The 16,407-nt window shown below is 42.6% G+C and overlaps 1 protein-coding gene across 1 annotated transcript in view; it reads right to left on the reverse strand.

Moving 5' to 3' along the window:
- The window catches only part of Net1 (neuroepithelial cell transforming 1), a 39,678-nt gene that overhangs the window by 11,819 nt on the left and 11,452 nt on the right, over positions 1 to 16,407 (reverse strand). The window contains exons 4-5 of the mRNA XM_031359479.1: positions 599 to 706; positions 1 to 66 (exon numbers count right to left, since the gene is read on the reverse strand). Of these exons, the coding sequence (XP_031215339.1) occupies positions 1 to 66; positions 599 to 706 (174 nt within the window). The remainder of the gene's footprint in view (positions 67 to 598; positions 707 to 16,407) is intronic.

Consider the following 16,407-nt stretch of genomic DNA (forward strand, 5'->3'; position numbering starts at 1 on the left):
GGTGGACCTGCTGAATGACTTCTGGGTAGAGGCTGGGGATCTGTGGTCACCACGAAGGGTAAATGACTATAGAGGCAAACAAATGAGGTGGTGAGGTTTGAAGGCAGTTAACAGTTATCCTGCATTTAAACAATGCATTGTAACAAACTAAGACACATTTCTGAGGATTTCTTTTTTCTTTTTTGGTTTTTTCAAGACAGGGTTTCTCTGTGTAGCCCTGGCTATCCTGGAACTCACTCTGTAGACCAGGCTGGCCTCGAACTCAGAAATCCGCCTGCCTCTGCCTCCCAAGTGCTGGGATTAAAGGCGTGTGCCACCACCGCCCGGCCAAGGATTTTTCAATATTTAAAGCAATCGTTTAAGTTTTAACCTAACAGCAGTTGTGGGGAATGTACAGGGTCTAAGAGGAGCCTTGGCCAAAGGATCCAAATGAACAGGGCTTATACAAACACTACTTTAGAAAGTACTCCCCACCAGCAGACTCCAAAGCAAACACCACATAGAACAACGCAAACACGCTTGTACAGCGCAAAGGAAAACAAGCCTTAGGCGTCTATAAAACAAGCCCTAATACACCCCTCCCTCCCTCTTTTCTTACCTGTATGGTTTGACCAAAGCGCCTGACTGCTCCATTTCTTACAGGAGAGATTAAGTTTGCCAAGGATGTGACCCGAGCTAGAGGCCGAACTCTTTTATTGCTTGGCTCCTGGGAAAACAAAGCCAGATTATAATAAATATGTGTTGAGATGTAATGATTTCATACAAGCCCAGACAACATGAAACTCCTTACAAAACAGTGTTTGTATAAGATAGGGAGACAGGGAACTAAAAAAGTGATTGTTGTTCTTGACGCTAAACTAGAACAACATCAAGTAACAACAGCTTAAGAAAACCAATGTTTCACCTCTGTCCCAGTATTGTGTATTTCCACTCTTAGCTACTTGAACTTAGCAACTTAGCTAGTTGAAGAATAACCTTTGAGTATGTCTAATACTGAAATGGGTCAAAAACTGCTCAAGCCAAGGCAGAGGGGAGGTTCAAAGGCCTCCTAGGCTCTGACAGGCCTAGGATCCTGGCTCCAGCTCTTGCAATGGCAGAGCTAGGGCCTCACTTGTCAGGGCTAAGGACCAGCACAACTTCTAAAATAGCAACAGCATAGCAAATGAGCACTTAGCATCCTTGATTTCAAAGCTTCACAAAACTAGTATGAGCTACATAGGACACGTTGTCCAAAGACTTTAGAATTACTGAAATAAAGAACTCCAAATCAAGTGACTCTACAAGAGGAGCATACACTGTTTGCATTTAGTGCTTTTAACAAGTCTCACATGTGATAAAATGTGAAATAAATGGTGAGAATTTGGAAGGATATGTACTTTAATAATATATTAAAGATCACCCAAGCTAGATGTGGAAATACTTAGTTTCCGTTTGAAGCTGCACACCTTTAATCTCAACACTTGGGAGGCAGAGGCAGGTAGATCTCTTTGAGTTCAAGGCAAAAGGCCAGCCAGGACTACTACATATAGACATGTCTCAAAAATACATCACCATTAAATAAAAAGTAACAAAAAAACATGCTTCCCCCTAAAAATTCTCACAAGACCAAAATTACTTTAAAAGAGAGGGGCAAGGAAACCAAATAAAAACAACCCTCATATAATTTAAGAACAAAGTGGGAAGAAAGGACAAAATTAGGTAGAAGCTTGAATGAGTCCAAAAGCCCAAGAAGCACCTAAGCTCCTGAATGTGCACATCATGCAGCAGAAAGGAGGGTCAATGACTGAAGGACTTCAAAGAGAAGTCAAACTTTGGAGGCTTTAAGAGACAGAGTTGTAAACCACTCCCTCCCTCCTCCAAATAACTAACTTCGAAGCAGAATTTAAACTCTAAACTACAATGAGCCGAACAAGAAGCCCTAGAGATACACAGTAAAATGGTATGTGCCGCCTGAGGAGGCACGTGTGAGTGCCTTCAGCACACATCTGTGTAGACTGAGTGACACACGCGTGTGCAGGGCCAGCTCAAGGCATTCCTTTCCATTTAGTAAAGACAGCACAAAGAGCCTTCTGTTTGAACGGAGATAGAATTACCTCACAAAGCAAGATACGCCAACATGAACTAGACGCAAAGCAGCTGCCTGACTCTCTGGTGCTGTGGAAGCAGAGGTTAGTGCCTCTTCCCTGGTCAAATATCCAAGTTTCACTTCCTAGTAAATCACCAAATCTTTAATTTGCACTTGGAGGTCTTTAGAAAGGTGCACCTCCCAGTGAGTTAGAAAGTAAAAGTCACTTTACCTAAGAGGACATTTTGATACTACTGCATTAAATAAAATCGACAAATTCTTGCTTTTTAAGATTAGTTAAAACTTCTAAATTCTTGGTAACTAAAAACTATGTTATGTTTAAAATGAAAGAGAAATGATTCTGATTAATCCCGTGCTAAGGACTAAGCAGGCCCCGTGAGCATCAGACAGGCATCCTCTCACTAGAGAACTAGAACGTTTAGACGTAGGGCACTAAGTGTCTATCTAAAAGTACCTGTATGGCTCTAATATAAAATTGGTGTATGCATTTCTTCAGGCTGCACTTGGTGGCCAAACACATTCACAGTTCTTTAAAAATAACTACAATATCACTTCTTTACAAAACATATCACTGTTCAGTTTGTCGAGTCTAAAATGTTTGGTAAGGAAGTACAATGTGTGTACTTGGCAGGTTTAAATAGAGGACTGCCAATAGTTCCAGGCCAGCCTGACCTAGCCTGGGCTACCCAGCATGATCTGAGTGTGTGGGGGGGAGGCAACCCCCAAAATCCCCCAAAAATGTAAACCAAACCAAACCAAACCAAACCAAACCAAAATATACAAGCAAAAATGGCAAACACGGTGGAACAACCATTGGGAACCCCCTTTCAAGTAATGAAAAATTTTAATGAAAGGTAAAAACCCATCACTGGAAATGGCCTTTCAATCAAGAAATTTCAGAATACAGACACTAGTTGAAGAAAAGATCATACATAATTTTATTTTGTTTTATTTTTGGTGGAGAAGTGAAATGGATTAGGCACTCGAGTCAGCAATAAGGTGGGGCAAAATCTGTATCTTTGGGAATATGGATTACAATTTGAGCTAGGTAAATTATAAGCAAAAGCAGTCCTTCTACAGGTCCCAGAGAACCACTTAGTTATCTGATTTTACTAAGGACACGAACTGTTGTTATACCCACAAGCATCTCTCCCACACAGGACTCAGCAGTGATATTTGGACATGATGAAAGTACATGCCCACACTCCCCCCTCCCCAGGACACAGACCACCCCCACCCTACCCCGCCAGGCTTAATTATATAATGGCGGTGACTTCCTTAGCGTGCTGGAAGGTTGTTACAGTGAACACAAGCATTCATAGACACTGACACCATTCAGTCTCCCCTAAAGACAAGCAGCAAATCTGGGAGAATAAACATGGAATGCTAACAAGGCCTAACCCCAAGCAACTTCTATTGTAGGCAACCTTTTATGAGGGCTAAGGTTCACTTGGAAGGGGCAAAGCCACTCTCAGGAGTCTACGATGTTTCCTTAGGTTAACCTTTAATCAGACTATCTAGTTCAGCTGGCCAGAGCATCCATCCCATTAGGAAATCTGCCTGACCTGGGCTTTGAGAACTCAATTTTCACAGCTCACCACACCTCCACTAACTGTGTCCTAAAGTATTTCCAGAATACCTGTAAGAAAATTAGGTCCACTTTAAAGCTTTACTGGGATGTATCTTATTTATACACAGCAGCCCGGATGAGCCCCTTTGGCGAGTTTAGCTTTTTGTAACTTTTCCCTAGTGATATCATTACAAGGCATACTTTAGGGTCAGTCAAATCCGGATACTTTAAAGGTCAGTCTGTGTCTCCACTTTACTCCTGGATTGCTCAAACATAATCGCTCACTTGGCAACAAGTTTAAACGCAGAAAAACAAGAATAAAAAGATAAAGACGAGTTTTGATCACAAAGTATTTTTTCATTAGGTCATTAGGACTGTGTTGGTAGTTCTGAAGCCGGGACTCCGTTCCTGGTGATCTGAATGCTCCAAGTAAAGGGGCCAGGAAAGGAGCCCATGTCTCAGCCTACCAAAAGGGCTCATCCCTGCTGGCCCGAAGCATAGCTACCGTGGGTTTTTGTACTCACAAAATTGCATGAGGAAGCATTCTCTAGAAAGACAATGCTTATTCATTCTATAAAATGTAAGAAAAAGGGAACCCAAAAAAGTAACGAAATTCAGTGTCAACCCCCAAATAAAGGCACGCTTCCTGACAATGGCACCCCAATGTATGTATTACAGCTTCCTTGAGGCATGTGATTAAACTCATTTTTAAAATGGACAATCACAAATATTTTCCGAAAAAAAAAAAAAAATCACTATCTTCAAAAGATTTGGCAGGCTGAACCCATAACCATTCCTACCACGGAAGTGATCAGGAAGCAGGACACACTGCAGCATCAATCAACTGCCAGGATTACAAAAAATTGCATGAAATTTTTTTCATAAATGTTCATAAAGACTTTAGAAAGTCATACGGACGGAGCGTCAGTGTTCCCCGGGCTCAAATCCCCTTTCAGAAGAAAGAAAGGCACGGCAGGCTTAACTACACGGGGACGAAAAATGAACACGCATCCAGGTTGGACTTTACTTGTTTACGATCACTGAGAGGAAAATATTTTTATCTTCCTTCCTTCCTTAAAACAGTCTCCAAGACTTAGTAATGCAAGTTAGAAAAAAAAAAAAGTACAACCACATCGAACATGAGAAATGTTTACTCAGATATGTTTAAAATCTCCTTTGTATGTAACTTTTCACAATTTAGCTATGCTATATAAAAACAATTGCTTAAACTTAGACCAAGGTTCCTAAACACATTTCACCTTGCTTTTAATAGTTGTACATTTTAGGATGTAATACGATTAAAGGTTTGAAAGTGAAATTTTAAAATCTTAAAAGTTCTGCGGAGTTGGAAAACATTCCTTTGGTCTGCTCTTACCTCTTGCTCCCTGAAGGGCTGGTTATTAACATCTAAGACTCGGATCGTCCTTTTAATGGGCAGGAGACCTCCGATCTCATCATGCGCCACCATGCTTTACAAGTGTCCCTTCAAATCTTTCAGATTAGTCCACATTCGAGTCAACCCTGCGGGGCAATACCGCCAAGGCGCCGGGCTTTTCTTCTGAGTGCTCAGCCTGGTCCGGCAGCCATGCGCCCATGCCTCCCGCTCGCGGTGGAGCTCTGCTTCTGCTAAGGCAGCGAGCACGCACGCAAACCTCAGGAGTTCGGGGCGGGGCCAGGACCCACGTGACTCCCGATACCAGCCAAGGGGCGCACCTAGGCTGCTCCGCGAGAGCTGGGAGCTGCCAGAGCTAGGCGGGTCCCTCCCAATAAAAAAGGCACTGAAACTCGCACAGGAAGAGCTGAAGTCCACAGGAGGCCAAGTGAACGCCGGATGATCCTACCTCAGTTACTTCTCTAGCACTTAGTTACTGCTAAGTTACTGCAGTAACTTTTCTCTAAAATTAGTGCCTTGGAAAGGACTGAGTATGGGTTAAAAAATTACGCAGCAAAGACTTCTAGGCTAAAAAATTATGTAGTAAAGAAGAGTCTAGTTACCCAGGTAACTAGATATGAAAATGCCACAGTAAATTTGTTACTTTGTGCACTGAAAAACTAAAATCGTTCCTGCCCCCTTCCCCCCTTTAAATTCAAGGACTGACAGGGAACCACAGTAGGCGCCTTCGGTTCACTCTATTCCTGCTGGACTGCCTGGTTTTGGGTAAAGCTAGACAGGGCTAGTTCAATTTTTCAGGCTCAGTTTGCCGGTCACCAGACATTTATCAACTCACAACTTGGTATGAGACTTTTTATGCCATAAAAACACACAGCCGGATCGGATCCTTCCCTAAACTTATCTTGATGTGGTCTTAATAGGGTCAACAGACCTGCTTACAAAGCCTTGCATTTTAAAAGGGGAGAACACACCCACCCCCAGGGAAAGTAACCCTTCCCCTGGGAAGTTGCTGACTTTGCAAAAACTTCTCTTTATGGAAAGGCACTATTTTTCAAGTTAGGACCTGAGAAAAATCGGACTTCCTCCCGTATTTGTTTTGTATAGTAGGCTCATCTTAACAGTATGCTGATATGCTGGTAAACTGCAAAGCTACTGTAAGTATTTACAAGCATAAAAAAAGCCCTGTATGAAAAAGGCACAATTCTAGATACTTGGGTGATAAAATGTAGGCTTTGTAGCTGAGATCCTGGTGTGTAAGGGCAGGCTATATGGGAGGCAGGGATAAACGCTTTCGCAAATTCCAAGTAAGCTGTGCAGCTAGCTAGCAAGTGCCACTTCGGGCAACTCTCCTGCCTGACACACGGGTGGGAAAGCTCCCAGGGAAAAGTCTAAAGGCGGCGATTCCGTGGGCCTCCAATGCCACATTGCTTCACTGAGGATTGAGTAAGAACACAAGGATGAGGAGACAGATTCCTACAGGGCCACAGGCTAAGGACAGTGCAGACGCCTGGTCTGTTGCTAATGTGGGGCTGGAGGTGTTGAAGGCTGGTAAAAGTGACTGGGAAAACAGGCAAATCTCACAAGGCATAAGAGCTCTGTCCAAGGCTGAGGCAGTGGGAAAGGAAGGGGCTCACAAGGCATAAGGACCAAGAGCTCTCTGTCCAAGGCTGAGGCAGTGGGAAAGGAAAGGGCACATGCACTATGTTAAAGATTTTAAACACATGAGCGACTGTTTCACAAGTACAACAATGATTTTGCAAACACTGCATCTGAAGCAACAAGAACACACAAGTGAAGCCACATGGTCGGACATTTGCATGGATTTTCTTTGGAAAAATCTGAATGAAAACACAGTCCAAGGGGTAAACCCCAGAGGAATGACCACCAGGGGTAAACCCCCGGAGGAATGATCACCAGGGGAGAGAGAATTCTGCAAACAAAAGGGTGAGAAAGCAAGAAAGGGGTAGAGGGAAGGGAAAGCTCTACAGATCCTCACTGAACATCTCAGTTCTGTCAGTAGGGACACAAGTAAATCCTGGGAGGGGGAGGGTCAGTGGAAAACAGTGAGATGAGGCTAAAGCATGATTTACTAGTGTACAGCTTAGTGCCACCTCGTCCAGGACTACCAAAGTGGTTTTTCTGAGGGGTGGGGATGGGGGTGGGGCCTCTCCGTGGATTCATGGCTGGCCTGGAACACACTATGCAGATCAGGCTCTGGGTCTGCTTCCTGAGTGTTGGACCTCAGGCCTGTGCTAACACATTCAGGCTACCACAAGCGTCTTGCTGTTTGAACTTTGAACTTTCTGAGTGGTGGAGATTGCTATACTGTCAATCACCTGCAGTTGGTCACACCTGGTTGACATGTGATGTGTTTGGCTTTAAAGCTGGATGAGTCTTTGTATGAGCAGCTGCTACACAGCTTTACTTGGAGGCGCCTGGAGACTGTGGACTTTCAGGTGAGATCAAAGGTCTGCTTAAGGTCTTCAAGATAATGCAAGTAAAATGTAGGCCAGGACCCGCTGAGACATCTGGTCCATTTAGCTTCCTCAGTTAAAAACCAACCAAGTGAGGCCAACACCATGGCCAGTCTAGGCAGGGAAGAGAGGACGAAGTGCAGCAGACTTAGGAAAGAGGCTGCCAGGGATTCTCATTGGTTTCTTACCCAATGTCTTCTCGAAACTGTTTTTCCACTCAGCTGTCTGTGAAGTACGGCCAAGATAAGGAGGGGAAAGGATAGCTTTCATTTCCCTCTTTCAGCTGGGACCCCAGAGGGAAAGGCTGATGTCTCAAGTAGAAAGTCTATGTGAAGCAAATTGGATCTAGCATAAAAGACTAGTTAAAATCAAAACAACAGCAAACAAAGAAAAACAAAAAACCTTTGGCCGACTACCACTAAACTCTTAGTTTCATTTTAAATGTGTAGGTTTGTGGTTAACTGCGAACAAGACAATCAGATAACGTCCCAAAGGCACAATGTGGACATGGTCATGTTCAGCTGGCACAGACCACTGACCCCATGCTCTTCAGTTTACTCAAGGGGAAACTGAAAGGGAGAGGTGAAAAACAGGAGAACTCTGTGCATGCGTGTGACTTTATTCAATAATGCTACAAAATACCACTGCCATCAACTTAAAGATGGAAAAAGATGGGAACTTAAGAAACTTGTCCAAAGGTGCGGGTGACTCCGTACCTGGGAAGAGTTGACCATGTTAACTTTGCTGTGGTGTATCTTTCAGATAAGAGAACAGGCATAAAACCCTTAGCATATGTTCTGGTACCTACATGGTGCCTAGAAAGCATTATTCAGTAGAACTAAGGCTTCAAATCTAATCCTCCCGAGTCTGTGCTGATGGTCATTTAATAATTGCCAATATCTTACAGAGGAGACCACAGGCAAAGGCTGGGACTTCAGGTGACGTACAGTAACAGGATAGGCACAGGGATAATTCTAGTTGTTTAACGTTAGGAGAAGCCTTATTTCAACCAGTGGCCATATCTGATGAGGCTCTCAACAACAAGCCGTTCCCCAGCTCTTGACTGACAGCACCATGGAGGTGATCAGCTAGTTAAATTTCCATTGTGTGGGGAATAAGATGTGGAGAATTAAAACTTATCCTTCACTTATTTAAAAATAACATAGCTTGGTAAACAGAATCAAGTTTCTGATAAAACTACTGGCTCCCAAGGCCCAGATTTAGTTATAGATTCTTTGTTCTGCCTGATGGAGAAGAGAGTAAGACAAAAGTCACATTGTATCCTCTGTCTACCAAAAAGGGACTATCCTTATACCCTTTCCACATTTAAGGCGAAAACTCAACCTACATTTAATGTGAAGTAAACTCAACCTTGAAAGTTACCGCCACTTTTTGCTGTAGGTACTGTTTCCATTTTTCTTTTATCAGGTAAGCAAGCAGGTTCAAGACTGTGGAAGACCAACTAAGTTCTCTGCTGCCCTCTACAGGAAATACTGTGAAATGCAGGGGCAACCTGCTTTTCTCAACATGGTAATCATGTTTGTTTAGGTTACTATTATAGATGATTACATAAACAAAATTTTCATTTGAAGAAACACATACATGACAATTAAAATTTACACTTCTGACCTTCATGTATCTAGTTAATAAAGTAAATATTTAAATATTGTGTAGTATATGAGACACATTCCACAGATCACAAATACTTCAGAACCTTTTCTAAATGCAGAACTGTTCTATTTTTAAAATTCTAGAGTTAAAATCACAAACATGTATTGTTTATCTAACTAAAATAGATAAGTTATAAATGACATTTAAAATGTTACTAAAAAAGGAAGCACCAATAAAGAAATGGGAACTTTTGGGAAACCAGCACTTCAAGCTACTAACAAAAAAGGGCAGATGCAGTATGAAAGAGATGAGTAATGGATTTGTGGATTTGTTTTTTAAAAAGTCACTGATTCAAAAAGTGTGTGTATTCAAGCTTTAGTAAGCACTTTGGTTTAGAAAAGAGCTTAGCTGAGATCAATTAAGTGCTATTGAACAAGAGTCCAAAACATGATGTTTGCATCTCGTTCTTTGTAAAGAAAACAAATAGCAGATAAAATGGGCACTTTTTGTGGTGACTTTGTCTCAAATACACAGGATAATAACAATTTCCAGTACAGTGTATTATTTCCTGCCTTGAAATATTTTATTATTTTTTTTGTGTGTGTGTGATATGTATGTGTGCAGATATAATTCAGAGGACGACTTTAGGACCTGGTTCTCTTTCCACTATGGGTTCTGGAGATCAGACTCTGGGTGTCTGGCTTGTGTAGCCAATGCCTTTACCTCCTGCATCATCTTGCCAGCCCACATCTCTTTTGACGCACTAGGATGTTGGATTCCTCCCATTTTCTCTGAACCTAAACCTGCCCAAGCTGCTGTGTCTTCAGCACTCTTCCCTCTCCTCACTCTGATTTCAGCCCCTGTTCCGTCACAGCTTCATGCCTCACCTGCACTGTATCGCTTGCCTTCTACTGTGCTCATTAAATACTGCTGCATGCAATTTGTGCTTAGGCTACGCGGAACAGGTGACACAGAGGGCATCTCTGACTAAGAGCCCACAGGAGCTGGCCGGTAATAAGCTCCCCTCTTTAGAGTTTCTTGACCAAACAACTCCATGGTGCATTTTACATGGCTCTTCCATGTGTCCCAGCAAGAATGGCTCTGTCTAGGGTGGAAACTGGCTTAATTACACACACCCATATTCCGTCTCCCATTTCACTGTCCACCTATGACTGGAGAACACATCTCATGATAGGCCATCTGTCAGTGAGAGCTCCTTCCATGGTGGGATCCCAGGCTCGGTCTCCTACACTGTGACTGGCCTTACAGACAGGATGCACAGGGTTTCTGCAATTGAATCACTCAGCGCTCCAATGGTGGAGAGGACTGTAGGGCTGACTGAGATAATGCAGGGCAAGGTAGCAGTTTTGTAAAAAGTGCTGAAAAATGAATAATAGGGGGAAACTGTGGTTTTTAAGAACTGATTTACATTTTAAATTTTAATTAATAAAATTAATTTTTACCATTAATCTTTAAAAGCCCTGAAAAAATATTCAGCAGATCCTTCTTAACGTTTTCTGAATCGTGGTGGCAAGAGCCCACTTCAGTATCCTTGTCGTCTGAATCCTTACATTTATGCTGAGATCTGCAGCAGTACTGCATGTGAGGGACAGACGCTGAGAACAGCCATTAGGCAAGGAGCAGACTGCGGGCATGGTGGCCTCTTCCACACACCCAACTCATGAGAGCTTCTTGTAGGGCTGTGGTAAACGGATGTGGTGCTTCTTACTCCGCCCACTGTACAGAATGCTCAATCTCACTGGGTCAGATCCATGGGCATCTGGTCTATGACTACTCATCTGGTCTGTGTTCTTGGAACCTTCATTGGATGACCACGAGAAGCAGTCAGTTTCTGAGGGAAGGACAGCGGTCCATATTCTCTTTCATGTTCTGAGATTGTTAACTGTCTTGTTGCTTGCTACAGACTTTGCAATGACCCCGATAGTCCATAAAACATTATGTTAGTCTTAGTAAACTGGAAGTGTTCTGGATGCCTTAGGAAATCAAATACATGCCATGAAAATTCAGAGGGCACTACACTGGGGAAGTTTTAATAGAGCTAAGAGCTGGAGATTTTCTGGACTCTGTCCTTTGAAGGCCAGGCAGCCCTAAACCGCATCCACCAGTACTAGAACACAGCAGTAGGCAGGGCTCGACAGGTTTTGAAGGGAGCATTCTGTTGAATCTGGGGTTCTTTGATCCAATAATGAGACGCCCGAAAGGTACGTCCTGAGGTCTGAGTGGACTCTGAGCAAGAGAAATGTCTGCAGCAGGCCATGGTTTAAGCTACCTGCTTTGCACAACTGATCCAGTCTGATGCGTTAATGGCAGATAAGAATGCCGTGTGATACCTCTGGCAATGTCAGGAACAGTTTCAGAATGCAGAGCCCTAGGATGTCAGAGCAAGGTTGATGCTTCCCATGACAGAAAACTGCTGATTAAAACAGCTCCTGGTGTGCTGGTGAACCAAAGGACTCAGCACCCTCTTACAAATAGAATGTCATGACATCAGAGCTGCCCCAGTGTCCGGCAGAGGGAAATTAAAGATGGGGCAAGTATCAGAGCAATCTATGATATGATGGAAATGGGCCACTTGGAACCATGCTTGAGCAAGAGTACAGGACACCAGTAAATGATATGAATTCATGAACCAGACCGCCATGTTACCTGGTATACTGATACTTTAACTGTAATTGGTGGTAGGGCAGTCATTCTCTACAACAAATTGACAGAAGATAAATGGATTAGCTTCACGCATTGCTGTGAGCAGAAAATGGACCACTACCATATTGTATACATTAAGAGAATTTCCTAAGAGGTGTGTTAATATATATATTTATTTCCAGGAGACAGAGCGATGAGGCACATACTCAGCTGTTTATCCCTTGGAATGGGGGTTGGGGGAGGGAAAGATGAGGCACAAGAGCAGATTTTTACAGGCTCCTGAGCAGTAGCAAACACTTTAGCTAATTGGTCAGGGGCTTGACGAGCCATATTGAAAAGCTAGAAATAGGAATCTTGTAAAACAGACATATGGGTGAATGCATGACAGTGGTCACAAAATAAAGAGGCCTCTGTTTCATGTTAATCAGAGCTAGAGAATAGGAGGATTCTGTAACAGAAAAATTTAGCTTTTATAGGTCCTAGGTCTGATGCAGTGATCCATGATGCTAAAAACTGGACACACAGCACCACTGCAAGCAGGAGCATTAGCGATTCCCTTAGGGTAATGTCTTCCAGGTCTGCCTGAGTTGTAGCATGTGTCCTAAGTGCCTTCATCTTTAGTTTTGAATAATGTTCTACTGTGTGTATATGTCACTTAGTTATCCTTTCTATTGCTCAGTAAGATGTGGGATTCATGCTACTGGATCCACTCTGCAGCATCTTCTGGCTGAGATGCTGCGGGTGATAGCTAGAAGATACTGGTTTATCGTTTCTCTTGTACCTTCTTTAGCTTTGGTGTCAGGGTGATTCTGGCTTCAGAGTGAATTAAGAGCAGTCCCTTTTGCTTTCAGTTGTTTTTTGTTTGGTTGTTTTTCTTGTTTTGTTCCTGGAGAGTTGGAGGACATGGTAAGTTTTGAAACATTGAGCATGATTTAACCAGTGAAACTGTCTTGTTCTAGGCTCTTTCTTGGCTCAGCCATTTGCTGGTCACAGGCGTATCCAGCTGTTCTCATTGCTGTGTGGGTTGGCATGTCTCTAAGCCCCTGTTGCTTGTCTAGGTGGAGTCTTTCATGGTGCTACTTTTAACAATGTGTTACTTTTATACAGTGGGGAGTAATATTCTTTTCCTATATTTATCGTTTTCATCATTTGGGCCTTCCTTTTTTCTTGCTCAAGCTATACAAAAGTTTGTCAGTTCCGTTAAACTTTTTCAAGAGATGAAATTTGGTCACTGCTTTTCTCTGGCTTTTCAATCGCACTCTCCATTCCTTTGCCTACCTTTCTGCGCCTTCCCTTCCTTTTGTTAGCTTTACATGGAAACTGCTTTTCTTTTCCTAGACCCTTAAAGTGAAGAAGTTAGGTGGTGGCCTTAAACTTGCAATTCTCCTGCCTCTGCCAGGCTGTGCCACCACATTCCGCTGTGCTTTCCCTCTCAACTCTAGTGCCTGCAAGCATTTTACATTTCTCTGTGATGTGCACTGCTGTGTTTTAAAAAGTGTACTCTTTCATATACTTATGAATTTTCTATTTTTCTCTTGTTAACTGCTTCCTTGTTTTATTTTTCTAGGACCAGAAGAAACCAGTCTGTGTTATTTCAGTCTTGTAAAGTTTATTAAGGCTTGTTTTCCAGTCTAACACATGGGTACCTGAAAAATGTTCTTTGTGCATTTGAGGAAAAACGTGGATTCTGCTATTGTTGGATCAGATCCAAGTGGGTTTTAAGAATTTGATTTCTTTACTGATTTTTTGCTTGGGTACCTATGCCAAAGTTGGGAAAAATCTAAAAAAAATCATAAAATACACAGTAAATAAGAATGCAGGAGTGTGTATTTATCACCAGCCGATGGCAAACTATGAAGCTATAATGTTTTCGGAAGGTAAATGCACAGAATTAGCAAACTGAAACTTTCAACTTTGTAATTATAGCTCCAATTACCTACACTCCAGACCGAACACAGGTCTTCCTGACATACAGAAGTCAATTGACACAGAATGTTTAGTACAGATATACATATATATACAATGGCTACTCTGAAATGGTTGGTTAGTAGATTCTGATAGCTATGCAATCCTATTGTACAAAGGGATTCATATATTGTCGTGTATACATGAAAAGAAATTGCCTTGGTGACACATTAAATAGTTGGCTACTTTTTAAGGTTTTTGTGGTCAGAAAAATGTCCCTGTATATTAAAAAAGCACAATAAAAATTAAGAAGGTATAAATATATACCTAGCACTCTAAGATAATCTACTCTTAGACACTGAGGGCACAGCAATGGTTTCTTAGAACATTAGTCTTGGACTTAGCTTTTTATTTTTGACTAAGAACCACAATTTTCTTTTATCTATCTCCAGATTTTCTTTACTTTCATCATGACACCAGCAGCTGGCTTTACTTTATGGAACTTGTCACAGGGAAATAATATTTGATATTTGACAAGACAGTAGGTAGAGAAAGATTAGCTATATCAAAAGGCAGATGGCATGCATAGGCCATTTACCAACTGAGACTGGTTAAATCACTAGCTTTCTCATGCCAGCCACATATAGCTACCTTCAACTGCTCAGATGTGTGCCTAGGAATATTACCAAATTCCTTACCATGGCTCCAAGAGGTCACTTATCAAAAGAGGTGCTTACAGTGTTAATTCAAAAGCTGCCAAATCAGTATACTCATTCCCGGTACCTTAAAAAAATTAATCCTGATGCCTCAGAAACAATTTCTCATTTGTGTATTATTTCATTATGCTTAATCCAAAAATGGCAGCAGATACTAATACTTAGAATGTAATCTCTGCTGGGCGGTGGTGGCGCACGCCTTTAATCCCAGCACTTTGGGGGGCAGAGGCAGGCGGATTTCTGAGTTCGAGGCCAGCCTGGTCTACAGAGTGAGTTCCAGGATGGCCAAGGCTACACAGAGAAACCTTGTCTCGAAAAAACAAACAAACAAAAAACAAACAAACAAAAAGAATGTAATCTCTGATACGCTTTTAAACTGTTCAAAGAGCTAAGCTCCCTACACATGGAGATCACAAAAAGAACTAAACACTCATATAGTTAAAAATATGTTTTGAAGCTCTGTTTTTTTTAAATTACCTTTTCTACTCAAAGAACCCTTTCATGGGGCCAGCAGAAAGAATGGAAACAGGCAGCCTTGGGAAGCAGGAGGTTGGGGACCCTCTAGAATGTACCAGAAACCTGGGAGGTGAGGACTCTTAGGATCTTAGATGAAATACCCTACAGTGGGGAGGGGAAACTTGTAGAGCCCACCTCCAGTAGAAAAACAGGACATCAAGTAGAGGGTTGGGGTTGCCATCCCACAGTCAAAAACTCTGAGCCAGAATTGTTCCTGTCTAAAAAAACTTCAGGGTCAAAAATGGAAAAGAGCCTGAGGGAAAGGAGGTCCAGTGACTGGCCCAACTTGGGATCCATCTCAAGGGGAGGCTCCTAGGCCTGATACTTATTACTAATGCTATGGTGTGCTTACAGGCAAGGAGCATAGCATGACTGTCCTCTGAGAGGCCCAACAAACAGCTGAAAGAGTCAGATGCAGATATTTACACCCAACCAATGGACAGAAGCCAAGGACCCCTGTGGCTGAACTAGGGAAAAGCTAGAAGAAGCTGAGGAGGAGGGTGACCCCATAGGAAGACCAGCAGTCTCAACTAGCCTGGACGCCTGAGATCTCTCAGACAATGAGCTACTAACCAGGCAGCATACACCAGCTGATATGAGATCCCCCGACACATATAAAGCAGAGGGCTGCTTGGTCTGGCCTCATCGAGAGAAGAAGCACCTAACCCTCGAGAGACTTGAGGCCACGGGGAGTGGGGAGGTATGGTGGGGTGCGGTTGTGGGGGGATGAGGACATCCTCTTGGAGACAGGGTGGGGGGTGGAGGGGAGGAGGTATGGGACGAGGAACAGTCAGAGGGTAGACTGGGAGGGGGATAAAGACTGGACTGTAAAAAAAGATTGAAGAATAGTATTGCTCACCCTATGGCCTTTTTTTTTTTTTGAGGTTATTTATTTATCTATTTATAAGTACACTCTTGCTGTCTTCAGACACCCCAGAAGAGGGCATCAGATCACATTAAGGATGGTTGTGAGCCACCATGTGGTTGCTGGGATTTGAACTCGGGACCTACTGAAGAGCAATCAGTGCTCTTAACCACTGAGCCATCTCTCAGCCCGGCCTTTCTTAATAACAAAATCAATGGCCACTTTTGACTTCATGTCAAAAGATATGAATTATAGCTAGTAGCATCATAGCTAGTAGCAATATAGAGGTGAGAAATGCCTTTAAAAAAGACAAAACATGTACCCCTTATATAAACTATTTTACATATGGTACAGAATAAGGCTCTAAAGTCCCCCCTCCCCCACGCTCACTCACTCACTATAGGATGTGGTATGATTTTACGTGAAGAAACATGTAATGAGCAGTCACAGTGATAGGACAAAATAGGCAACAATTTCTAATATGAAAATTCAACTACTACCAGTATGAAATTCTAAATACAAGATGTCCAAAATCGCCGGGCGTAGTGGCACATGCCTTTAATCCCAGCACTTGGGAGGCAGAGGCAGGTGGATTTCTGAGTTCGAG

The sequence above is a fragment of the Mastomys coucha genome, unplaced genomic scaffold (assembly GCF_008632895.1).
Source record: "Mastomys coucha isolate ucsf_1 unplaced genomic scaffold, UCSF_Mcou_1 pScaffold7, whole genome shotgun sequence".
Taxonomy (NCBI): domain Eukaryota; kingdom Metazoa; phylum Chordata; class Mammalia; order Rodentia; family Muridae; genus Mastomys; species Mastomys coucha.